The 27,181-nt window shown below is 47.5% G+C and overlaps 1 protein-coding gene across 9 annotated transcripts in view; it reads right to left on the bottom strand.

Moving 5' to 3' along the window:
• ENOX2 (ecto-NOX disulfide-thiol exchanger 2) overlaps nucleotides 1-27,181 on the bottom strand; it is a 201,205-nt gene that overhangs the window by 28,130 nt on the left and 145,894 nt on the right. For all 9 annotated transcript variants that reach the window (XM_014598592.3, XM_059732597.1, XM_059732598.1 and 6 more), the window contains 3 exons: nucleotides 25,930-26,142; nucleotides 23,422-23,528; nucleotides 9,247-9,361 (listed from right to left, as the gene is read on the bottom strand). In XM_014598592.3, coding sequence (XP_014454078.1) covers nucleotides 9,247-9,361; nucleotides 23,422-23,528; nucleotides 25,930-26,142 — 435 coding nt within the window. The remainder of the gene's footprint in view (nucleotides 1-9,246; nucleotides 9,362-23,421; nucleotides 23,529-25,929; nucleotides 26,143-27,181) is intronic.

Genomic DNA, 27,181 nt, shown 5'->3' with positions numbered 1-27,181 from the left:
CAGTCTCATCCCTCTTTAGTGCTGGTCCACATAGAGGATCATAACCTACTACTGCCATCAATTATTCAGCTAGGTGAAGGGCCAAAGGCCTGTGCACCAGAGATAAATTTTTCACCCTGCCGATTCATTAAATTTAAGGCCAAAAGGAATCACTGACCTACATGGAACAAGCCACTAAATTTAGTCTAGGTGTCCCTTTACTAAGACCAGTAATTTGTTTAATGATGACCTTTGTGGGTATCAGTATGATACTCATTGATGGACTGTCTTTTCTTCAATTTATTTTTTAAAACCTAGGAAATCGTGCACCAAACCAACTATATTGGAAAAGTATAGCTGGGATTGCAAAGTCAAAGACTTAAAAGTTTAGGGGTGATGTTGTAGTTATGATGGTCCAGGAAAAATATGAGGTAAGTATTTTTGTTGGTGATATCTTTTATTGAACCAAATATATAGTTGCAAGGAATATTGTTCTACCTGCTATTTAGGTTCCGCTGTGTCTGCTTTTTTCTCTGACCTCAGGAAGGGTACTTAGTATCAGAAAACTTGTCTAATCCCTCCCAACTATACAGTTGGTCCAATAAAAGATATCACCCGCAAAATCCTTGCCTCTCACATTAAAAGTTCATGAAATTCCAAAAATATTGTTGTCTATAAAACTTGAATTTACCCCTCCTGTACTAAGTATGCATTATGATCATATTCTGTTTGTTCCCACAAGACGCCAGACTGATTCAGAACAAAGGATGGGCCTCCTCTAGAAATAAATCAGGAGTGATGGAAGCTGTTGCCTACAGGATTCCTGCCTCATTTACTGCAGAAGTTGTGAGGAGTGCTGTGACTGAGGCAGGGGATTAAAGGAAAAAAACAGATGGTCTTTGTGATTAAGCAGGTTTCAACAGAATTAACCTACATGATGCTGGCTGGCTAAATCACTTAAACCAGACTTTTCACAGGCCACCATGTGTTCCTTATTTCCTGGGAAACTGACTTGAGGCACTAGTAAGAGCCACAGCTGCTTACTAGCAACATTTCACATGGGAATGTTTTCCCTGCTATGTATTCAAATAAAACCCCCTATTACAGCTGCTTATAAGTAACTTAGCAGAAGGGCAGTGATATGTTGTGGCTACCAGGTGTCACCACGCCTGTAATTCAGAAGGCCATAGGAAAGCCCATGAGAAAATGAATAATTTGGTCTTCAAAAGGGGGCTGGATCATGTGCAGTAAATAAGGCAGTGGACATACACTGAACAAGAAGGAGAGAACAAGATATTAAATGTTCATTAAGACTACATCATAACAAAAAACACACACACACAAGATGAAATAAGGTTCCATAGATAACCTTCATTCTGGAATTTCCTAACTGCAGTACTTGACTTTCCAGCTATACCATTCTTAAGTAGTATTTTCTGTATTTTGGGAAATATTTTATTTAAATTTTCTACATGTGTGCATCAGTCTCCTGTGGCAGGGATTTGGCTGCAAAGATCTGTGCAAAGGTGAAACACAGCAAAGCCAAACATGCTGGAGATTACTGAATAAAATTTGTCAGTCTGGGGAAAAGGATAGTTGTGGATGCTTTTTTTTATATATATATATAAATCCACAACTGGACTTTCAGTTAGAAGGAAATTATAAATGGTGAACACCAGATTTTACTCAAACAGCAACCCCCACTCCCTTTTGAAAGCGTTGCCACTTCATTCACAAGGAGCCCAAATTCTAAGGCTGAACACTGCAATCAAGTGGGAACAAATTGAACACAAAGCAAGGGAAGAAAAAATGCAAAATTCCTTGAATTATGAGTGGAAAGCTTCAAGAAGGAAGACTGTTTGGTAAGCTCCATTAAGTCTACATGAGATAGTTTTACCTCATAAAGTAGTATCCTGATGTATATAACAGTACGGGAAACAGCCAGATGGTCTGTCAGGGTGATTTCAGTCGCAGTTCTGTATGGAAGCCACTATGGCTTGTATTTCACCCCCCTCTCCCCCTCATTGACTTAAAGGGCTGCCCATCATGCAACCCCACCACTCTCCACCAATCAGCAGTGAGGAGCAGGGTCATATAGATTCATAGATGTTAGGGTCGGAAGGGACCTCAATAGATCATCGAGTCCGACCCCCTGCATAAGCAGGAAAAAGTGCTGGGTCTAGATGCCCCCAGCTAGATGCTTATCTAACCTCCTCTTGAAGACCCCCAGGGTAGGGGAGAGCACCACCTCCCTTGGAAGCCCGTTCCAGACCTTGGCCACTCTAACTGTGAAGAAGTTCTTCCTAATGTCCAATCTAAATCTGCTCTCTGCTAGCTTGTGGCCATTGTTTCTTGTAACCCCCGGGGGCGCCTTGGTGAATAAATACTCACCAATTCCCTTCTGTGCCCCCGTGATGAACTTAAAGGCAGCCACAAGGTCACTTCTCAACCTTCTCTTGCGGAGGCTGAAAAGGTCCAGTTTCTCTAGTCTCTTCTCGTAGGGCTTGGCCTGCAAGCCCTTAACCATACGAGTGGCCCTTCTCTGGACCCTCTCCAGGTTATCCTCATCCCTCTTGAAGTGCGGCGCCCAGAATTGCACGCAGTACTCCAACTGCGGTCTGACCAGCGCCCGATAGAGGGGAAGTATCACCTCCTTGGACCTATTCGTCATGCATCTGCTGATGCACGATAAAGTGCCATTGGCTTTTCTGATGGCTTCGTCACACTGCCGACTCATGTTCATCTTGGAGTCCATTAGGACTCCAAGATCCCTTTCCACTTCCGTGCCACCAAGCAGGTCATTTCCTAGGCTGTAGGTGTGCTGGACATTTTTCCTCCCTAGGTGCAGCACTTTGCATTTCTCCTTGTTGAACTGCATTCTGTTGTTTTCTGCCCACTTGTCCAACCCGTCCAGGTCTGCTTGCAGCTGCTCCCTGCCCTCCGGCATGTCCACTTCTCCCCATAGCTGTGTGTCATCTGCAAACTTGGACAGAGTACATTTCACTCCCTCATCCAAGTTGCTGATGAAGACATTAAAGAGTATTGGTCCAAGGACCAAGCCCTGCGGGACCCCACTGCCCACACCCTTCCAGGTCGAAACCGACCCATCCACCACAACTCTCTGGGTGCAACCCTCTAGCTAGTTCGCCACCCACTGGACTGTGTAGTCATCCAAGTCACAGCCTCTTAACTTGTTCACCAGTATGGGGTGGGATACCGTATCGAAGGCCTTCCTGAAGTCTAAGTATATGACATCCACCCCCCTCCTCTTGTGTCCAGGCGTTTCGTGACCTGGTCATAAAAAGAGACTAGATTAGTCAGGCACGATCTGCCTGCTACGAACCCGTGCTGGTTTCCCCTCAGCATAATTTGTCCTGCCGGGCTCTCGCAAATGTGAGCCTTGATAATTTTTTCAAAGATTTTGCCAAGGATGGAGGTGAGACTGACTGGCCTATAGTTGCCCGGGTCCTCTTTTCTCCCCTTCTTGAAGATGGGGACCACATTGGCCCTTTTCCAGTCCTCCGGGACCTGGCCCGTGCATCACAAGCGTTCAAATATTCCCGCCAGTGGCTGCGCAACAACGTCGGCCAGTGCCTTCAGCACCCTTGGATGGAGCTCATCCGGGCCTGCCGACGTAAACACATCCAGTTCTTCCAAGTGACTCTGCACCATCTCAGGGTCTACGCATGGTAGTCTGGCGCCTTGCTGCTGCCTCTCTACAACCCCAGTGAGAGACTTGTCGTGCCTCTCGCTTAGGAACACTGAGGCAAAGAACTCGTTGAGGAGTTCAGCCTTGTCCCCCCTGTCCGTCACCAATTGTTTCTGCCCATTTAGCAGGGGTCCTATTCCTCCCTGGGCCTTCCTTTTACTCCCTGTATATCTAAAAAACAATTTCTTGTTGTCCTTTACTTGGGATGCCATCCTCAGCTCCATGGTAGCTTTGGCCCGTCTAACTGCCTCCCTACAAGCGGGAGCAGAGGAGGTATACTCCTCTTTGGTGATCTCTCCCTGTTTCCACTTTTTATGTGCTCCCCTTTTGGCCCTTAATATGACAGCCCTCTCAGCCAATCAGCAGCAAGGGCCAGGGCCATATGACAGACAGCTCTCTCAGCCAATCAACCGCAAGGGGCAGGGCCACTGGGGACCCTCAGCTAATCAAAGGCATGCAGGGGAGGGCTGCTGCGATAAGCCCACAAAGAAGGCTGCTGTTCCTGCAATTGGCTGCCTGCCTCCTCGATTTCAGCAGGTAGGGACCTACCCATGGGTGCACAAGACCTGGTGAAACATGTGCTACTATAGCTACATTGTTACCAATACCTTAGCTAGCTAGTTTACAAATATCTTAGGTATGTCTCCATGATCTACAGGCACATCTTTATCTGCAATATAAACATACTCTTGCTGATGCTGCAGGTACTTGGCTCATGGAGTCAGAGGTCAAGAAGCAGGGGCTGGAGTGGCATAGGTGCATTGTTGACAGCCCAGCAGTTGCAAGTTTGAAGCCATTCTAATGAATCTACACATTCTGCTAAATACCTTGTCACAAGGAAGGAAAGATGCCAGAAATTGCCTTCAATCCAAACACGATTTGTAAAACATGCCATTTCAGGAAAAAGTTGATTCAACACCTTGAAACTAGAATTCAGCACTCATTTAGTATGTTTATTATATGCTTTAAAACAAACATGAAACTGTTACTTCCTTGCTCCCTAAACAATAAGGGCCAAATCCTATTTCACCTTTATAAACCTAAGTGCTACTTATACACAACTTAGATTCTATTTCTGCATATATGGCTGCAGTTGTACTATTCTTCTCTTCAGATCCCCGGTCAGAAGGCTGCCTGTGGTGGATTTAGGATCATGTGGATAGGCAGGTAGCTGCATGGCAAAGAGGGCCCTCTTATTTTATAGTCCAACAGTTCAGAGGTTAGGCCAGTTACTCAGGAAATGGTAAGACCGAGATGAATGCAGGTCACTCACCTGCATTAATAGGAAGTTTGAATCTGTATCGCCTACCTCCCAGAAAATGGCTCTAACCTCCAGCACTTCTCTTGGAGGTGGCTCACAGGGCACCTAAGAGACAATGTGTGGGCCCAGGAGGACAACAAGCCACAGGGATGGGCTCACTGAAATTAGCAGTGCCATGGAAGGGAAAGGGCCGGTGTTCTGTCCCTTGTTCTAAAGCAGGGGTGGACAACATGAGGCCCGTGGGCCAAATGCAGCCCACCAGGCCATTCTATCTGGCCCACGGAGCCCCTAAAAAATTTAGAAAATAAATATTTATCTGCTCCTGGCTGCCTGCCATGAGGCCCTCGATGGCTTGCCAAAACTCAGTAAGCGGCCCTCCACCCGAAATAATTGCCCGCCCCTGTTCTAAAAGCTTCTCTGCACGTTGCACTTTATATGTGTTGGATAAAATGGATGAACGGCATGATTGTAGTTTCTGCTCCATTGCCCTTCTTCCTAACAATGTAATGCCCATCTCACTGAAGCAGCAGGAAAGCCTCATAGTTTGTGGTCAGGCAAAATAGGTCTGAATGTCATGTGACCATTTCAGCCCCGACATGGTGCAAATTCAACTCACAAGACTCTGGCTTATCAACGGGCTTCCCTGTCTCACCTCTGTGTTTTGACAGCTCCTAAACTATCTTCTGAAGTGGACTGTAATGTTTCACCATCAAAATAACTACAGGCAAGGGAGTCACAGCCTCTTTTAGCAGCTGGTTTCACTATGAAATTGTCTTCTCACATCTTGCTACACTCATTTTCCTATTATTTGAGATTATGTAGTCAGAGGTCTGATCTTACCCCTGCTGCAAAGCCAATCCTTGCTCTCTCAGGTCCCCTCTACATATTACAGGTATCAGTATTCTGCAATAAACTGGTTAATTGTACAATTACCTGGAGACCAGCTACACATGCAAAGTACCTATCATGCCATTAAAAGCTCCAACCAGCTATAAAGTTAGATATAGAGGTGCACCGATACATTGGTCTGATATTGGATTGGTACCAATATAAAGAAAATTGGCTATATCAGAATTCAGCCTGATACAGCCGATAATTTGGCCACAAAATGTTTGTGCATGCACGCAGCCACAGCACAGTACTCAGGCAGTGAGGAGCACAGCCCAGTAGTGTGGAGAGTTGTGTGCAGCAGGTAAGTCTGTTATGGTGGAAAGGGAGTGGGGAGGGAAGGGCCGTGGGGTGGGGGCAGATCACCACCCCCCACAGTAAGGGAGAGGGAGGGGGCAGGCGCTGCCCAGCTGGGACAGAATGGAGCCATGGCTCATCGGAGGGGGGAAGGGAGGGTGCCTCATGCTACTGTGCACACCCTGGGAGGGCACGGGGTGGGGGGGTGCCCCCAGATCTGTGCAGGGCAGGGCAGGTGGGCTGCAGCTGTGGGCTGGAGCCAGGGCTGCACTGGGCTCTTCTCAGAGGGGACTGGGCTCAGGGCAGGGGCTATTGAGAGGCTGCAGCCACCTTGAATTTTGCTGTAGCCCTACTCCCAGCGCTGATGCTCATCCGGCACAGCCCTGGCTCAACACCCCCCACCTCCACCTCCACCCATGCACTGAGAAGAGCCGGGGCTGTGCTGGGCAGGCAGCAGCGCTGGGAGCAGGGCTATGGTGAAATTTGGGGTGGCTGCAGGCCCCTGCGTAGCCCCCGCCCTGAGCCCAAAATCTCTATTGGTGCACCCCTAGTTAGATCTCGAAAATATGTGCTAACTTTATAGCTGGTTGCTATTGAGCTTTAATTTGCACATGTAGCAGGGTCTCCCCTGCAGCTAGGAGCCCCATCAACTCACCCACCCACCTCCCAGTGCCAGGACCCAGTTGGCTCCCAGCAGCTGCAGGGTGCAGCTGTGAACTCCCAGCCTCAGGGGTGCATGAAGCCCCCAGGGCTGATACATCACAGCTCCTGCAATCTCCCAGTCTCGGATGTGCGTGAAACCTCTGGGTCTAGAACTCAGCAACTGCGATATCCCATCTATGGACGTTTCACACATACTCGAGACTAGAAGACTGCAGTTGCTGCGACCTCCCAGCCCCGGGGGCTTCACATGCCCCCAGTGCAGGGAGATCACAGCAGCTGCGACTCCCAGCTACAGGGGTGTGTGGAGCCCCCACACGGCTGGGAGCCCCTCAACTAACGAGTCTCTCAGCTGCAGGAGCTTGCTTCTTGCTGGTTTAGGAGAAGCCCAATATGGTGTAATGGCATCTAATGCATGATCCCACAACCACACCTCCTGCCATATATATATGTGACACGGCAGGAGGTGCAGTTCTGTGGATCATGCATTAGATGCCATTGCACCTATTTGTACGTGTAGAGGGGCCCTCAGACACCCACCTACATTCACAAGGAGTGAATCAAAATCAATTCATTATAACTGTTTCCCAGCTAAGTAGTTCCGGTTCACCAGGGCTGTGAACCATCACCTCATTCGAGGGAGTCCCGAGTGTCCCGGTTTTTAACTTGATCAAAACAGGAGTGATATAGCCCTTCTTTACACACATAGCCATTCCAAGCTGCATTGCTGCTCCTCTGCCAGTAGGTGGCCAGGGACAGCACACAGCCTAACAAGCTAATGAACCACAATGAAGTTAAATGAGCCGCAATTCACTTGCAGATGCACACAATGTCCCAGAAAAAAGTGTTAGCATATTTGATCTGACATACTTAACAGGTACTTAAAACAGGACAATGGACATGAAGGTCTGTAGGATCCCAGGAAAAAATACTTTCCTTAAAGAGAAATGCCACACCTATTTACAGCCTGCGTTTTGTTTGTTTTGCTTTTGTGTTTCAAACTCTTTAGGAGAAACCAAGCAACAACTGTGTACCAGAATGAATGCATACCAAAAATCTATCAAAGACAAAAATACCCAATTACCTGTGGGTGCACACTTCTCACAAAATAACCACTCTCTCTCCAATCTCTCAGTCCTAATCCTCAAAGGGAATTTACAAAAACACCTTTCAGAGATGAGCCTATGAACTTCACTTCATAAATCTACTGGATACAAGAAATCATGGACTAAATATAGACATTGATTTATGGCATATTATAACCTGCCTGCCGTCAGATAACCCCAGGTAACCTCTCTACATTTTACCAGCTACATTCTATCACCAGGTCAACATTCCCACTCTTTCCCTCCCCGCATTGACCTGTCTCCCACCTATCCTCTCCCATCCCCTCTGATCTTCCCTGCCATTCATTTACATTTTCACAGAACTGCATTTTGCATATTGGCCATGAGCACCCCAAGTGCCCACCATCTGGTGCAGCTGCCCATGGTGGGGGCTGTGCACCATGGGGAGGGAGTGTGTGGGGGGTTCCCACACACCCCCCTACTCTCCCTCACACCCCACAAACACCACACACTTACACCCTTCCCCCACAACCCTCCCACATATACACACCCCAACATACCCTACTGCCTCCCCACACACACAGCCACGCTCCCCCACAAACTCCCCCTACACCTCATACCCCACCATGCACACATCACCACCCCCAACCACACCCACACCCCCCACACACAATATACAAAAGTAAGACTTTATTTTTGAGTTATGCAATCACCTCTATACAGTATGCAACACAAATCAGGACAAAAATATCTTTGGAATAAATTAAAATATGTTATAGTAGGTGTTTGACTTTTAGTGTATGATTGAGGGGTTTTTTTCTGGTTCCAAGATGGCAACCCTCCCCTCCCAAAAGGAGTACTTGCGGGGGGGGCGGCAAAAGTTACGGGTTAGGGATGGGACTTCCAGTCCCAAGATGGTGACCAGGGGGTGGGGCACCTATCAAGGGGTGGGGCTACCCTTGTGGCCCTTGACAGCTCACCAAAACTCATTATGCAGGCCTTCAGCCACGCTTGCCTTAGAGCAACATAGCTATAACCAATACCCCTGAAACTAGCCACTCAAGCTTTTGGAAACGGCTGCTACTGGCTCTATATGAGACAGGAGACTGGACTAAGTGACTCATATTGATAATTTCTGTATTTTTGCTCTCCAGGAATTTAAATAAATGTGTGTAACCAAAGATTATCTATAGCTTAAGTCCATATCACACAGGTTTCATGCTTTTAAACCCAGTGCTGGAAAATTGCTTCTTAGCTCAACCTAGCTAGTATTTTCCTAGGTGTGGGCAAAGCCATATGCTACTGAGACTTTCTGGGGAAATGACAGATAAAAGTTCAGACAATAGGCAATGATTTATTCATAATGCATACCAACATGACTGTACCTGACTCTTCTGTTTCTTTTGTCTCTGCTGGATCTTCTATCTCATCATCAGACATTTCCATTTCCTCCTCTCTTCGAATACCCATGAGTTCATCATTATGAATGTTACGGATTTCCTAAAGTGTAAAAATACAGTTTTAAATGTCAGATTTCAAGATTTGTTTGCAAAGAATTGTCCTGAGGACTACATCTGCAAATATCCGTCTCTGCTCCAAGAAAAAGGGATGTGAGAAATCCTTGGCATAGACTTCACAGCCCCAGGAATAATTGAATGGGCAAATCAGATAAGGTAAATACCCCTAACATAAAATATTCCATTGTGCTTATCCAGCATGTGCTCACCAAGTGCTGTCTGACCACATGCTTCACACGTGACTGCCTCTGGCCAGTGCTGCCCTGCTGAACACTTTGCCAAACCTTTTGCCAGCAAGCTTCACATACAGCACACCCCATAATGCTCCTCACCTTTGGCACTTTGCGCACAGCTGCCCTGTCATGCACTTTATTCATCTATACCCTAAGACATCCCATTCAGCACTACTCACACACCCCTTAATTAGCACTGCCCTAGGCATGGCATCTTACTAGTGATACTTTCCAAATACCTAACTTAGAGCTACACACTTGCCTCACCCAGCAATTTTCCCTGGCACATGCTTCACACTCAGCACAGTCCCATACACATCCTACACAGCATTCTGCTGTGCTCCTCTTTGAATGTTGCCCTCTCCAAACAGCCTTTTCCCCGCACTGTCCCATCATCCAGCACTGCTGTGACAGACTCTTCACTCAGAGCTACTTTTCTCCCACTGCTGAGCAGCCATGCACCTTGCCTAGCACTACTTAGTAAATGCAGCTAGCTGAGCACTCTCTATGTTCCTCCTCCAGTTACATCTATGTAGCCTGACTTTGGTTAGGGCCATCTGCTCACACATTTCATCTTTCCCTAGTGCTATCTGGTCATTGCCTCACCCAATTCTGCCTTCACCCAGCCCTGGTCCCCCAAGATCCCACCTCACCACCTTTGTTCCACATTTTCCTGCTATGTATTCTCTCCTCCATCTGCTCAGTTTTCTAAGTGGTTCAAGTAGTTTTCTTGTTGCAGGCTGAGAGCAGGTGAGAAGGAGCAGCTTGCACATGTTCCTGATGTTCTGCAACACACAGTTCATCAGCAAAGAAGGCTAGAAAGAGCTTGGTTTGCTACCCTGTTACAATAGCACAAAGCTGATGCAATGAAACAATGATAAGCCACTACTGGAGGTATCTGGAGCATATAGTGGAGCAATTTCTCCAATTCCTCCCAGTAGTCAAATGGGAAAGCAACATCAGAAGGTGTGACAAGAGGACTGAAAGCTGGCGAGACAACAGGCTGGACAGGGCCTTTACTTCACTGTATGGGATGGCTGCACTAGAAGCAATAAAATCATCTCTACTTTACCTAAGCAAGTGAATATTTAGTCTTAGTGTCAGAAGGCCGGTTAAAGCCCACAGCTGAGTCCCTTGTACGACTGCACTGGTCCTGTTCAGTTTGGCTACATACTAAATTGTACCACAAATGCCTGTAATGACTTTCCCCAATCTGAACGTCAAGTAGCATCCCTCCCCCCCTTTCCTCCTGCAGAGATCATTCCTCCTCACCCTTTTCCACTGTCAAGTCAGTGACCTGCCTGTCAGCCTTCTACATTTAAGTTATGGAACTAAATGAGAAAAAAGAAAAGGGTAGCATAAACAGCCTCCAAACCAGGCTGTGTACCAAAGAGATTCCTGCTTTGCCTTGCCTGATCTTGCCAGTCCTCATATGACATCAAATCCAGCTTAGCTAACCAGCTCTTCAAAGAAGGACCTTTATGACCTACCTATTCTCTGTCATATACTCATTAACACCTAGAAAAAGGATCAGAATCGCAGCGATTCATATCCACTCTGTACAAGCAAAAATGACCACACTACATCCAAGACAGTCAAAAGTCTGGCCCTGCATCTTCACTCTCTCTCAGACATACATAGATGCTACCTATGCAGTATACTACCAGTGCAAAAACTTGTAAGAAATGACTGGTAAATGTAAATGTACTAAGATGTATGGATGCTACAATTACTTACCAGTGGCTGCCACAGGTTGCATAGTGTCCTTGCTAACAACTTACCAGACAGTAATTTGCTAAAAATCCATGTCCTATAGTGACTGCAAAAGTTTCAGGGCATGAACTGACGTAACATTTGAAGTTCTCCAAGTGCCTTTAAAATGTACCAGAAAGTGAAGGTGCAAATGGACTTGGCTGATGAAGTACTTAAAAAATGGCAGTTCTGCTTCAAAAATAGGCTAGCAAAAAACAACAAACTTTGAAGCACTTCAGTATTATGTTTGCCCCCTTCAGCAGACTGTGATAGGGAGCTAGTTGGCCCTCTGGCATCCCACAATGCTTTGCTTTCCTCACCACATACAGACTACTCTAAAGAGCTGTCTCTGGTACTCACGTTGAACTCCACTGCTCCACGGTCACAAGATCTGCCTGGTATGTGACTTCTGAGATTTCCTGACAGGTATGAAGACAAGCCACACCCTAATATCCCTGAACACCCACACCCACCCTGAGGAGTTGACTTCCATTGTAATGTAACAGTGTTCAGGCCCTTACAAAGCCTCTCCCTGGCAGCCTATACCCAGAATGTTTGTGCCAATTGCTTCTGTTACATCTGTAAGGTGGTCTACCACCAAGACCAGAGGTCAGGAACCTATGGCCTTCAGGCTGGGTCTGGACAGTGCAGCAGGGTCTTCAGAAGCTTTCAGTGGCAAGGGGCTTCACTTGTGCTGTGCCATAATGTGTGTGGCTGAGCAGTCAGGAGCTTCCCCATACTATGCCCTAGCTGGGCAGTAGGGACAAGTAGACCATGGCAGCCAGGTCCAAGCACTAGGCCTGTGCGAAGCAACAAGTATTCAATTCGGATTTGGATTCAGCCGACTCAGAAGGACAGCAATTCAATTTGGTGATTTGAGTCACTGTCCCGATTCAATTTGGCTGAATTGGATTCAGAGATTTGGCTGCTGAATCAGCCAATTTGGCCATAGACGATAATGGGGAATCACTAAAATACCTATAATGTTGTCATTTTTTTGCAGATTTGGATGAAAACAGCAGGGATGGTAGCCCCTTCTGAGGGCATGAAGCCTGCCAGGTTTCAAGGAGATAGGTGCAGGGGCTTCTGTGAAAATGTACCTCAAACTGTTGAAAGAAAAACCTGCGTCACTTGTATGTGTTAACTGGGTTTCTGGTTGTAGCCGTGCTGGTCTAAGGAACAGGCAGGCAAGGTTCTTTGAGTAGATGTGATATCTTTTATTAGACCAACTGAATAATTGGAAAATATCAATATATTCCAGGGAAATATAAATGGTTGTGAAAGCAACTAAAGAACGGAAATAGGTGTGGAGTGAGGAGAGTGGCATGTATTCTGTCTGCATGTGGAGTTTAGGGAATCCCAGCAGCAGGAGGATCACCATCAGGAACACCAGCTGCTCCACCAAACCAGGATCCATGGTGGGGATGTGACAATATCCCCACCAATGCTGAACACCCTCTCGCTTGGAACACTGGTTGGTGGACTGGACAGGTGTTCCCAGGCAACCGTGGCCAGATCTGGCTAGATCTGGCTGCGGGTTGCCCAATAGGCCAAGGGGTCACATTGCAGCGGCTCCACATCCTCAGCGAGATAGGTAGCCACCGAGGCCTCCACGCTACCTGCTGGATGGTCGGGTCTAGTGCCTCTGGACCCCAACATTGAAGCCATGCCCTTGGCCCACATTGGCAGCGGCTATGGTGGCGGAGACTGGCTGGTGCTTGGAGTGCTGGCATGGGACAGTGGATCCCCTTCTTCCATGTCCCCCTGCCTCTACCCTTCTGTTCACCAGCACCTCTGTCCAGTAATCCAGGGTTTTTCTGCTGCAGATGGTCCCCTTCACCCTTGGGTCACACATGCCTGCCAGCACGTGGACCGTACTGGACCGCAACGGATCCAGCTGTTTTTTGATGCCCTCCTTCAGCCACTTCACCAGTGCCTGAGCCTCGGGTGAAAGTGGCTTGCCCCATCCAGGAACATTGATCCCCTGGAATTTCTCCATTTCATTCTCGAGCTTCTTCATTTCTCACTATGGGGATCACCCGGCTAAGGAGGGCATCACCGGCACTAAAGATCTTGGTGGCCTCGAGAAATGGCTTGAGGACCACCAATATCTGGGAGATGGTATCCCAGTCAGTTTTGTTAAGGGGGCCGCTGATCCCAATTTCCCCAAGCGAGGCCATCTTATGGATGGCCTTCTGTTGCTTGACCAGCCTTTCGAGCATCAGGTATGTGGAGTTCCACCAAGTCTCCACATCCTGCATGATTTTGTGCTGTGGGATGCTCAGCTCTACCTGTTTCTCCCACAGCATGTAGCCCCACTTGATGCTCCAGTGGAAGTAGCCCACCACCTTCCTGCATTTCAAAATGAGCTGGCTGGTCACGGTAGTGATGGCGTCATCACCAGGAGTCCTGTCCCCTTCCAAGGTATCCCTGACTATGAGGTGAAACTTGTGTGCCACACAGCGGATACCAAGAAAGCTGGCATCACACACTGCCTTGACCATATTGGCCCCGTTGTCAGTGACTGTGAACCCATGGGTGAGCTCGGCCTACCCAAAGAGCCACCCCTGCACTGTGCGATTCATGGCCACCATGATCTCTCTTGCTGTGTGGGACTCATCTATCACCTCCTCTTGAAGAAGAGCCCACTGACACCCTGACTGATCGCACCAGTGTCCTGTGAGGGAGAGGTAGGCATGATCTCCATTCTGGCTGCTCCAGATGTCGGAGGTGAAGTGCAAAGCTACCTGCAGCCCTGCCTTCCGCAGCTCCTCCTTCAAGTACTCCCTGCGTGCCTCATACAGGGAGGGCACCACTGTCCTGCTGAAGGTGGTGCATGCGGGCACTTGGTAGGATGGGACCATGAGTGTCATGAGCCACCTGAACCCTGGAGGCTCAACAAAGGAGAAGGGCTGGTCACACAGAGCAAGCATGTCCCCAGTGACCTCGCCTTGGGAATGCACCCCGTTTGTCCCCACCTTTTCCCCACTGGTCCAGGTTGGCCTGCCTCTGCTTCTTGGGGATGGAGGCTTTGGAGTGAGAGGGGGACTTCTTTTGGGGCATGCTCCCACTGGTGCCAGGCTGAGGAGGAATGAGGGCAAGGGGATGTTGCCTCCTGAGATGCAGCAGCATCGCTGTGATGGTGACATGTTTCTTGTCTTTGCCCCAACTGATCTGCTTTTGGCAGTGCTTGCAAGTAGCATACCTGGGACCATCTGCCACCTCAAAATGATCCCACACTACACTACCCACCTACTTCTGGGTTGCGGGTGGGGATCCTGCTTTATTCCCCTCCTCACCAGGCAGAGGCACAACAACAGGAGGAGCTGAGCCACCTGCCCCCACAACCTTCTCTGAGGTGCCTTCCAGAGAAGGAAACCTGCCTCTAAGGAACTTTGGAGGGTGGGGAGTACAAACTCAGATTTCCCCCTCCTTCCCCAGAATTTCCTTGACTATGGCACTCAGCTCTGCTGCTTCCAAATCCAGCTCCTTCTCTGGCACTCAAAGGCTCACGCTGGCAACTGAAATTGGAGTGGAGAATGTCATGCAGCTGCTGGTTGCGGTTACTGGTGTTACTGGTGGTGCTGCAGGTGCAGACACAGATCCCACCTCCATGCTCCCCCTAGCAGCAGAAGGCTCCTCACAGTCAGGAAAGAGGGTGCGCCTATGTTTGGGGGAGGGGGAACTTGCAGCTCTCCCTCTGCTGCCTCTCCCTCCCCTGTCAGAAGACCTGGCACCTGCCTTTGCAGCATGCTTCATGATGTTTGGTGTGCTGCAAAATATGTGCATCTGTGAGTAATATAAGTAATATATGTTGTGCATTCCTGAACAGTGATGACACACTGTCAGGAAAAAACAGAGATTTCTTTTAGCAGGGGGGGAAGACAGGCTAACAAAAACAAATAGGATTTTGGGGGAAAAATAAGCTGAAAGGAATGGATAACAATAGGGATTGTAGGCAAGGGTAAATAGGAAAGGATTGGATAGAACTTGGTGGCAAAAGACTACCTACTACCAAGCCAAAACCCTTCAGACACTGCTGCTGCAACAGAGACAGACAGACAGACAGCTCACAAAAGACACGCAGATGAGTTCACACACAGCCTTATAAGTTGTCTCTACATCCCTCCCCCAGAGCAATGTGATTGGAAGGGAACTCAGAAAAAGATCACAGTCACTGGCCAGCTACAGATGTCAATATCAAAGTAGTCTTTCCAGGCCCTCCTTCCCCCTCCCTCTTTTCAGTTTCTGTTTCCTGCATGTCTGCCTTCCAAATCTCCGAATCTTTTTCGAATTGATTCAGAGACTTCGATTCAATTCGGAGCTTTTAATGGGTCTCTCAATTCGATTTGGATTCAGAGATTCAGCCACCAAATCTCCTCCAAATCGAATCAGCTACTGAAGCTTCACGCAGCCCTACCAAGCACCGTCCTGCCTTGACTGGAGCTGGACCATTCCAGTCCACTGCCAGAAAACATTGCCAATTGCTGAAATAGACAGGCAGGAGTAAGAGACCTTGCCAGCTGAGGTGACACAAATGCCCATCATTCCCTCTGGACAAGCCATTGCAACCAGGCTATCTATCAGTGCTTCACCTCCAACGTACTGATTAAAGACATAACCACCTTTGGCAGGGGTGCTGTGCCAAGGTCAAAGTGCTGAATGTGCAGTATAAGAAGGCCTAAGATGACAGCTAGGTTGTGGGCTCTGGAACTGTGACAGATTCTGACAGGGGATGAGTCAATAGAGCCCTGCTAAACTGCTTGCTCCAGGGCTAATCCTAAGGTCACCAAAGAGGCAGGCACAGGAAGAAAAGGATGACTATGAAGCCCTCCTTCTCTTTGGGAGCACTGATCTGGAGGCAATCCACCTATCTACACATAAGCATTACAATAAAACTGACCCTGATCAGCTTAGCCCAGCTGATCACCTACCCTGGAAATCTTCAAGAGGAGACTGAACAGTCACCTCGCTGGGGTCACCTGATCCCAGCTGTCTTTCCTGCCTAGTGCAGGGAGGTTGGACCTGACAATGTTGCTAGGTCCCGTCCAGCCCCTTACAATCTATGAATCTATGAATCCCCTTCACAGTACACCAGATTGGACCATCAACATCATGCCAACCATCCATCTGCTGCTACCAACAAAAAACCCAGCCTCCCATGACAAGCCACTCTCTTCCTCCCAGTGCTCAGGCCAGAGTTGACCAAAAGTACCACTAGGACAGATGCTACACAACCCCCTGGTAAGTTTCAGCATTCCAGCCCAGTAATAGTTTGGGACCCATTCCTGATGCTGGCCAGTGACTGCCAAAATGTACAGAGACTCCCCCAAGCTACCTCCCAGGCTGTCACTTTAAGCTGTACCTTGTCTAAAGAGTTGCACTGATACCTGGATCTACATTCTGCACCTGTAGGCTAAAAGACTAGGAGTACTGTTGGTAGCTCTGTTTAAAATAAGGGAAGGAATCCTATGGTCAGCACAGCAGGTATTCATTGACTGTAACATCAAGATGAATTGGTTTCATGCTCTCCCTGCATTAGGATAACTTATCTTGGGACAGTGCATGGCTTTAACAGGAAAAACTGTTAGAGACCTATCCTGAACTACTGTACTAACTTGTTGTTATGGAGACAGAAGTCAGGTCAGATGCCTTCAGGCAGAGGAGGAATTTGGACCTGGATTTCTAACCACTGACCTGTTTGGTACGGGGAGACGTAAGCTGCTCCTCTGGACACCAAAGAAAGGATTGACTCCTAGAGTTTTGAAAGAAAAGATTTGAGTGTCCAACTCAAAGAGATGTTCCCTAGCTGTGAAAGCTGCACAGATTGAACTCCCTGAGAGGAGCAGCACATGTACAACCAGTTGGCTCAGACATGCCCTACTTGGCATGTCCACCTCTATTAATTCCTTATCTAAGTACCTAACTCTCCCTATACATGGCATAAGCAGTATATTGTAACAGAGCACCTTTGATGGCTGTCACTTTATGGGCTTTGAGTGACAGCAGGGCAGCAGACAGATGCAGACCAGCCCTGATGAGGCAGTCACATGACCCAGTAAGGGCCATGTGATTGGAAGAGAGAGCAGAACAGACTCCATTTTAGATCAGGCTCTCAGGGCTGAGCCAGCAGTTGGCTGCTGGCAACTGGCAGAACGACATCTGGCTGAGTGGCTGCTGAGCAACACCTTGGAAGTAAGAGCAGGAGCTATGGGGATGGCAGATGGCTCCTGGTCCTGGGTATGACTGAAAACTGCACCCTGCTGGGGAAGGGTGGCCTGGTGGAGCTGTCCGTGGTGGGACAGTCCCCCAGAAATGCCAGGCCAGTTACCTCCCCAGGGATTGTGGGGGCTGGGTAGGGGTGCCTTATATTACCACTGGGTTGTGGGGGCTGGGGTTATAACAGTCAATGGGGCCAGGCATGCCAAAAGGCAGGCACCTGAGTCCCTGGGGTTGTAAGACCCCAAGCCCCAGAGAGGGGGCAGAGAGAGCAGCCCTAGAGAGGGGCAGAGAGTGAGTAAGAGCCAAGGGCCTGGAGAGGGACTAGTGGCCAGACTCAGCCTAGTGTTGAGCAAAAGGACTATTACTCGTAAAGTAGGCTGCATGAGGCACCCAAAGGCCTGCAGGAGGGATCGCCCAGAGTGTATGTAGGCAAGCCTGATAGCCTAAGGAGGGGCCACTCAATGGAGCAGGGTGGACTGGAAAAGGTCCAGTGAAGGGTAGTATGAAAGAGGCCCAGCAAGGGGCAGAGTTGGCCTGGCTTCTAGCTGGAGCAACTACAATCTTGGATGTCATCTGCGAGGCATGGGATACAGTAAGGGAAGGCTGGAGCCATGTGTAGACCCCATGGCATCAAGGCATTAAATGGGCAGCCTCCTGCTTATTTCAACTTGTATTATTGAACAGCAAGTCATGGCAGGTGAGACAGAGTGGACTGCCCTAGACAGTGGGGTGGGCCAGCACTGTGACTGGCCACGTGTTCCTCCTCCTGTCACATGTATGCATGGCATAGTCAGTGAATAATATAGGCACTTAAAATTTAGTTTTCAAAGGAGAACCCTGGAAGCCAGACACAGTCCCGCTTATGTCATCAGCACTCCACAGTGAATAAGTCAATCTACAAAGATCAGACTGCAAAGCAAAACATCTCCATGAGAACACTACTGAGATCTTAGTGTATAACGATGGTAGTTCAATTAACAGATAATAATACTGAAACCCTTGAATCAAATTTCCTGACACTGTAACAATACTGCTGGGCATGGTATTTTCCATTTTACAGCTCCTAAATAAGCACTACACCGAATAGCCTGAACAGGCCCTTCCTACACAGGACCAAACCTATGCTCACTGTGAATCAGTAGTACTGCTGATAGGGACACAAACAGTCAAGGTTGCTTGACATCTTCCATTATCCACCTGGGTTTCATTTGCTTGTAATTTTCAAACTAAAATTTTCAATATCACTTCACTACATTGGTTTGGAACATTTCTAAAAAAAATGGTTTTCCTAATGGGAAAACCATGTTTTCTTGTCCATGTTAAAAATTCTTAGAACCATTTCATTGTGAAGCTTAGCAGGAACCTGATGTCTGAAATGGAGCTGCTCTGAAGTCAGTGATAGACCTTTTGACTTCATTATGAAAATCCACCCATATTTAGCTGAAGTGCAAGAACTACAAAATGACCATTTGCCTATGCTTAGTAGAGTCATACTAAGTTTTCAGCATCAGAGTTCTACAAAGATAATGTCTGTCCATCTTAAAGCAACAGGGGCTGAGCAAGACTTACCCTGAAATTGTTTTCCCAGCTGCCAGAACCTGCAGTAGCAAGAATCACAGAATCCAAGGGCAGGAGTTCTGTGCTTTTAAAGTCCTGTCCTCCTGGTGTCCGAGAGAAAGAGGATTCCACCTGATTCAAGTGCAGAAGGATGGAGAGTGGACAATGGAATAGGAGCAGGCTGGGTTGATAGGAACAAGTGGGAATGAATGTGGAAGGGGGCAAGATGATGAAAAAGAATTATAGGGTTGGAAGGGACTTCAAGGGTCTTCTAGTCCAACCAACAGCATGAATGAAGGATACACTCCTGCTAACATGTTAGAGAAACAGATCTGCATTGATGCCTAACAAATTTAAGACTAGCCACAGGTACTGAATTACCATTTCAGAGACACCCATATTTCTGGTATTTCCCATCCTACAAGTGTTTGGCTTTGTAAACTGACGTTTTTTCAACTTGTCCTTTAATGTAATATGCACAAAAATAAATGTCAGCAATTTGATTTTTATAAAGCAGAATACATTATTATGAGAGATTAATTTTAACTTGGGGGTGCACCAATAAATATTTTCTTGGCTGATACCAATAGCTGATTATTTACCAGGTATATCAGCAGATCCCTATCCGATAACTGATTTACAGGAATGCAGCCAGGCAGCATGGAGAGCAGTGCCCTGCAGGTAAGTCTGTGAAGGGGAAGGGGTATGTGGGGAGGGGTGCAGACTGAGGTCCCCACAGTGAGGAAAGGAGTGGGGCAGGGGTTGAGGTCACTGCCCAGGCAGGGTGGTGAATGGGACTCCGAGGCCAGGGAAGGGAACAGGACAGAGCCACAGGCACCTCGTCCAGGGGATCAGCATCCCAGCACTTAAAAATGGCAGTGGGGATGCTTGAACTAAAGCTCATCGAATGAGCTTTAGTTCAAGCACTGCTGCCACCATTTTTAAGCACCAGTACACTTTTAACCGGAGCAGAGTCGAGTGGGGCAAGATCAGAGGCAGGCTGCCTGCTGAGGACTGGGGGCTCTCTGCCCTACTGCCTTTGCCCTGGGAACCCTGTGCCAGCCACACATCCCCTGCCCACCCTGCAGCAGGAGGCAAAACTTGCCACGGCCACTGCTACCAAACAGGCAGGGGATGCGTGGCCAACACAGAGCTCCCAGGGCAAAGGGAGCAGAGCAGAGAGCCCCAAACCCATAGCAGGCAGCTTGCCTTCACATTCGCCCTCACCCTGCTTGACTCCACCCTGGTTAAAAGCGTTCCAATATTTTAAAATGCAACGAGCTTTAAATCAAGTGCCTACGCCACCATTTTTAAGCACCAGGATACTGATTCCCTGGATGAGCTACCTGTGGCTGTCCCTCTCCCCAACCTGGTCCTGGGGTCCCATTCACCACACTGGCTGGGCAGCGCCCCAGCCCCAGCCCCTACTGCATTTCCTCCCTCCTTCACCATGAGGGCCTCAATCTGTCCCCCACCTGTAAGGCATTGCTCTCCATGCTGCCCAGCTACATTTCAGACCGCATGTATTCTGTAGCTGCACACACACGTGACATCCAGGAGCCCCGGTCAGAAGGCATATTATATGTACTGGTGACATTCTCAGTTACACCAGCCAAAAAAAAGCCAATAGCCAATAATGTTAATTTTCTTTTTATCAATGCTGATCCAATATGACACCAATATATCAATGCATCTCTAATTTTAACCCAGACCTGACTCAGTTGGTATTAAGCAGTACAAAGTGAAATATCTGAATCATATAAATTCTACATTTTTAAAGACAGAATAAGCCCTCCTAGGCTGGAACTGATCACATGGTGGGAAGATAGCTGTTGGAGTATGGGGATCCTTTTGCAGGGTCATAAGATGTGAAGATTTATGGGGAAAGGACTTTTATGTGAACATCCCATTACAGGTACTTTGTATGCAGTGACAGGAAAAACAAAGCCAAAAAGTATATATCCAAAATGGTAAAACCAGTGACCCTGGGGTGAGCCTGAGATTTAGAGAACAGACACTGCACATCAGACATTTGGGACATAGCTTTGGGGTAGAGAATGACGGTGCATGCATGCTTCCATCCAGAATGCTAAAAAGAGAAGGAAAGCAGCCTGCAATAAAAAGCAATTTGACAATTATAATAAGACTGCAATTTGAAGGTGAGAGGGAGGGTGAATTGAGTGACAACATGAGACCCTGAAAGCCAAAGGCAGTCCCTGACAGTCAGGCCAGTCAGAAGGCCTGGAAGGGAGAAAGATGATATGAGAAACCTGGAATTGGTCAGCCCTTGCAGAGTAGCTTGTATGGTATTTGGGTAGGTGCAGGATCAGCCCTTTAGGAGTCACCTTGTGTAGCATGGATGCACAAGCAAGACATACCCTTACACAGCAGCCTGTAGAGCACCAGTGTGTTGTAGGAACAGCCCCTAGGAGGTCACCTTATGCAGTTGGCAAGTATTTGCAGATCAGCCCACAGAGAGCCACTCACAAAGCATGGGGGTTTGTGCAAAATCAGCCATTGGGAAGATCTCACATGGCAGGGGGTGGGTTCTTGATTAGCCCTGGGAGACTCACTCACTCCACAAGGGGCAGGTGCAGAATCAGCAGTTTGGGAGCAGTATGAAAGTGAAGGGTAGTTACTGATCAAGTCAGCTCTCATGAAAAACTCTACTGAGAATGCTAGCGCTTCTCCCACCACATCACCTAGCAGTAATTGAGATGAGTGGGAACTGTTATTCAAAGGCAAAGCCCATAAACTGACTCTAAGCAGCAGGCAAGGGAAACCAGGTGGAGCTAACCTGGACCTTCTGAGACAGCTGCAAAACTTTTAATTTAAATTCTAAGCAAGATATATTTTTTCTGCTTCTGGGTTGGCACAGTCATTCTGCAGTCCCAGAGAGAACTCTGACATGTCACACTGCAGCCTGCTGCTCCAGCTGTCCATGCTTGAAAGCACAGCAAGCAACAGTGGCACAGAACTTGTCTTTCTAGAGCTGAAAACAGTTAATAATTAAAGACATGGTAGACACCTGTCAGAGTGCATTACCAATCAACATGCTGTCTTAGAAAAATGAAGAAATGACATGCTAAATAAGCCTCTGTGTACACTCTGCTCCAGCCAGGACACACTGCTTCAAGGAGACCCGAAGAGCAAAGTCACACAGAAAGTCCTCTCCAGGATACCTCCATGGTGAGGAACACAGGACTTGAAGGGACATCCTAGGCTATGAAGTCCCTCTGCTCCATTTGCCAATAATCATTTACCCAAGAAATCCCTAAAATCCCCACTTCAAACCCTCACACAGATCTATAATGCATAAAGCCCAAAACACCAGGAATGTGCAACAACAGTGGTTCACAACCTTTTTAGACCAGAGGCATCCCTCCTTAGATTTGAGGCACCCCTCCATAACTTTTGTGAACTGAGCGGTTCCCCATTTCAAAAATTAATTTGTTTATTACAGTGCTTACTTTCTTGCAGAGGGGCCAGGCAGTAGGGGCTTGGGAGCAGCCCAGCAGGGGCAGCCTGAGCCTGCCCTTATCTGCTTAGTTCCTCATACCTCACATTTCTTCTCACACCTCCTGCAACACCCTTCAAAGGATCTCGCAGCACTCCAGAGTGCCCTGGCTCCCTGGTTGAGAAGATTCTCAACCTATAGCATGCCATAGATAAAGGAGAAGAGATGGGAGCTCCACCAATTCCCTGCCACAGAAATACCAGGGAAATAGCTGTAGCAAAACTAGAGGTGGGTGACTGGGCCACCAGCCCCAGGCACTGATTTAGAGGGGGAACCAGAACAGAAGTCCTTGGGGAGCCCATATCACTGCCTATGCTGCATACATGTGTGAGAAAGTGCTTGGCACCCCCTCACTCCACCCAGGGCACCAAAATGCTTTGTTATGCATCTGCTAGGTGATCTTATGGCTTGTATTCATCCCTACATGCATAACTTTGTACTGCATATTGTTTAGACTTCATGCCGCTTCTAATTCCCCATTCCATAAGATTGTCTAAGTCTACCACAAGCTAATTTAATGTTACCATAGCTGCATTAGCATACCCATTAGCACAAAATTAGGGGTATTTTCCAGTCAGATTTATCACAAGCACCTTGATGCACATTGCTTTTCCTGAAGAAGATTATTGAGTACTGCCCATTTTACACTAGTCCATTAAAACCTTGGCGACCCATGGAACAATTGTACTAAACAGAAAATCAGTATATGGTTGAGAAAGGAACTGAACTACGGAATGTCTAACACAAGAAAAAATTACCAACCTCTGCTTGTTTGCACCACACGTTGATGTTCTTACGCTGAGCTTTCGTGAAATGGTCCCAAGCCTTTTGTTTGGAGGCGGAATGGTACACAGCCACTATCTGCTCGACTGTTGTGTCAAATCAGCAGTCAAATCGGGCCAGAATATCATCCAGAGAGGGCGAAGGAGAGGAGTAAAGGAGTAAAAGAATGGAATCAGGCAGATGGTTTGGCTAATCTTTTGCTATAACACTACTGTGTTGAGGCCATGCTCAGGAAACTGATGCAGAGCCAAAAAAGAAAAGAGAGGATTGATTCCAGCAGGCCAAGGGCCAAGTGTCTACAAAGCAACAATTGCCTAGAGAAACTGAATTCATTCTCAACAGGGGAAAGGGAGGCATCAGAAGAAGAGAAAGAGTGTTAAATGCACTAGGATACACCACAGATGTGGGGCCAACAAGTCAAACATGGCATTCCTGGGCACCCATGGGAATAGGATCTTACATTCTCTAGGAAAGAATGTTTAAATCATATGGTGAGACTTCGAATTGAGAACTGTCTTCTGTCCCATGGCTTCAGTACCAAAGCACAGTGTCATACCTGGAACATTGTAATACATCGCCTACCCATACACAAGGAAAGGTTCTTCACCTCAGGATGGAAAAATGAAAAGGCTACTTCCTTCCCCTAGGCACTGAGACTTAAAGCCATTTTAGCTTTCATTTATTTACAGAATGTTCTCCTGCATTTTTGGACTTGTTAAAAGAATTATGTGATGTCTCTACAAGGCACAGAATTTCCTAACAACAGGATGTACAGCCAATTGGGTTTGTATATCTGGCCTGCTAGAGTGGGCATAATCCTAACAAAATAAAGCTTATCTTCCCCTCTGTAAAACTGCACTGACCTGCCTCATAGGAATGTGTGACAATAAATCCATCACAGATTGTGGGGGGATTTGGAAAGTCCTGTGATAAGGACCATAGAAGTATCAAGGAGAGATAGATATCATTCTCTCAGATCCAATATTGAAGTGCAGCTATTTTCTAGGATCCTTGGATCAGATCTAATTCTTTCTATTAGATGCTTAAGTGTAATCCTCTTCCACTCTGCCTGTGTCCCTGAAGAAAGTTAACACAGAAGTTGGGTGGGTCTTCCTTCTCACTGTTTTTTATGACTGTTTTAAGGCAAAGATGACAGCATGTTAGAAAAATAGATTTAACATTTTTTCAGGGACTCAAGCAAGGTGGAATAGAATTGCACCTAGGGGTCCAAGCCCACTTAGGTATTTAATAGATGGAACAGGATCTGGTCTATCTCCAGCAAATGAAGAACACATCTAAAGTGTTAGAGACCTGCTCTCCTGAACTATTAATCCTGGAGTTGTGTGTCATAGCTAACACCAGTAAGGAGGTAATAATAATCCCTAATCAACACCAAATGCTTTTCATCAGTAGAACTCAAAATGTTTTACAAAGGAGGTCAGTATCATAACCATTTCACAGCTGCTGCTGTGAATATCATTATCCATTTCACAAATGGCAAAAGCACAAAATAGGGGATGGCCAAGTCCACCAAGTAAGGCAGCAGCAGATCTGAGAATAGAACCCAGCTGAGAATAGAACTCCTGTGCCCTAGTCTAGTTATTCCATTGTGTGCCAACGGAACACAATGGAGGTAACAAAAAAACAAAACTAAAAACAAAAGATAATTTAATACTTGTTTTTACAACCCCTTAAGAAGTTTCATGTTTATGGAGCATCTTTCAAAGGGACAGTACTTTGAAAGCATTTTGCTATATCCTACCTTTGTTGAATGAATCCTGGCCACTGCACCAGGCTGCTGGAAGCTTACCTGAACTTCACATAAATGTGCAGAATGTTGGCAAGACAACTGCTGCAATAAAATTATTTACATGCTACATTTGAGAAGTAACAAAAGTGGAATCCATCCCCCACAAAGTACTCCAGAAAAGACCAGAAGAAATTTATCAACGTTAATCACATACTGTTTACAAGTTAACTACAGTAAAAGCTCCAGTAACTGGCATCTTACAAGCTGGCATGCTCAATTAACCAGCATGCCAGCTTGTAAGATAAAGTGAAACCGGAAATGTCCACCTTGGCACTTCCAATTTCTCCAAGCCCCCATGGTCCGAGGCAAAGTAGCCTGAGCTGCCAAGACCCCACGGCCCGGGGGCATAACAGGCTGCACAGGGCTGTAGAGGGCCTGCCTCCCTGTCCCATGGCACCTGCAGGGCCCACAGGAGGGGTGGCGATGCCATGGGAGGGGCGACGGGAGAAGCAGCAGCCCAGGCCGCTCAATTAACCAGCATATTTTGTTATTCGGTATCCCCCATTCCCAGGGAATGCCAGATAACAGAGCTTTTACTGTAAATTGTTTTGCCATGGTCACTATCTTTCTGGGGTCTTGCTCGATTTCCTGCACCTCCTCAAAAACAAAGTAGTGTCCCCCTGGGAAATTAAGTGTTTCCATCTAGTAACAATGTTCAGTGCAGAAATACTACTCACACTGAACTAGAATCCCAGAAAATGCAACCTTAAACTTCTCCTTTGCTTCTTCCATCTCTTTCTCATGAACTGCTTTCTCATTCATCAGTCTGCGAATGTGGCTATTGGCTGACTGGATCATAGAGTAGAAGTTGTTTGCAGTCCGCCTGTTCACTTCTCCACGCTCTATCCAGGTCAGTAAGGTCTGCACTGCTTCCGAGAACTTGGAATCATCTGGACCAAAAAGAAATTCTTCAGAACAGTAAAAGCATGAGCCGCACTCCCTCCCTCACCACGGGGCCTTGATCTCTCCCCACCCCTCCCCCTCATGGCAGTGAGGAAGGGAGTGGGGCTAGGGATTGAACCCCCCACAGCGCAGGAGGGAATGGGGCATGGGCGGCTCATTCACCCCTGCCCCTGACCCACTCCCTCCTGCACTGTGGGGGCTGTCCCACAACCCAGCCTGGCGAGGGCCCCATTCACCATGAACAGGAGCCCAGCGACTTGTCCAGGGGCGCAGTGTGGAGAAGCCAAGAGGGGGGAGACACATGCCCTCCCTTGGCTCCCCACAGTGCACACAGCAGCAGAAGCCACCCGCACATGCCCCTGGATGAGCCACCAGGCTCTGACTGCCCCACGACCCAGCCCGGCTGGGGCCCCATTCATGATGAATAGAGCCCCAGGCAGGCTGCGTTGTGAGGCAATCCCCACAGTGCAGGAGGGAGTGAGGCAGGGGTGGGCGGGGAGGGGCTTGCACACAGCAGCAATACCACTTTTCCATGCTTAGAGAGAAGCCAACTCAGGGGACTGCTTTGCTAGAGAAGCTCTTTACCTCTGGGTCACAGAATCCAATCCAAGGCATGGATTTATTCCACAAACAAACTATTAATTCACATTTGTCATAAATACATCTTTTCATAACAAAGAATCTGCTAGTCAAAGTCATCGCTAGTAGGCCAGCTGTACTCACAGGACCATAAAAGCAGCTGAATTAAGGCAACGCAACAGACTAAGACCCAGCAGTGTAGGGTCTGGACATTTTGTTAGCAGGTAAAAACATGTCCTTTGGGATGGCAGCACAGCATTGAGTTTCAGGAGTCCTGCAATCTATCCTTGACCTTGGAAGTGAAGCATGATTGGGACTTACTGAGAAGGCACTGAGCACCCACAATTGGCAAATTCTTTTTTGACAGGTACAGATAAGGAGAGGATAAAAAGACAGATAAGTGGCACAAAGAGGGCTGTACTATATAAAAGTCCAGACTCCTGTTTT

This window comes from Alligator mississippiensis, chromosome 8 (genome assembly GCF_030867095.1).
Source record: "Alligator mississippiensis isolate rAllMis1 chromosome 8, rAllMis1, whole genome shotgun sequence".
Taxonomy (NCBI): domain Eukaryota; kingdom Metazoa; phylum Chordata; order Crocodylia; family Alligatoridae; genus Alligator; species Alligator mississippiensis.
Note: the sequence above shows the minus strand (reverse complement) of the source record. Positions and strands in the feature narration are given on the sequence as shown.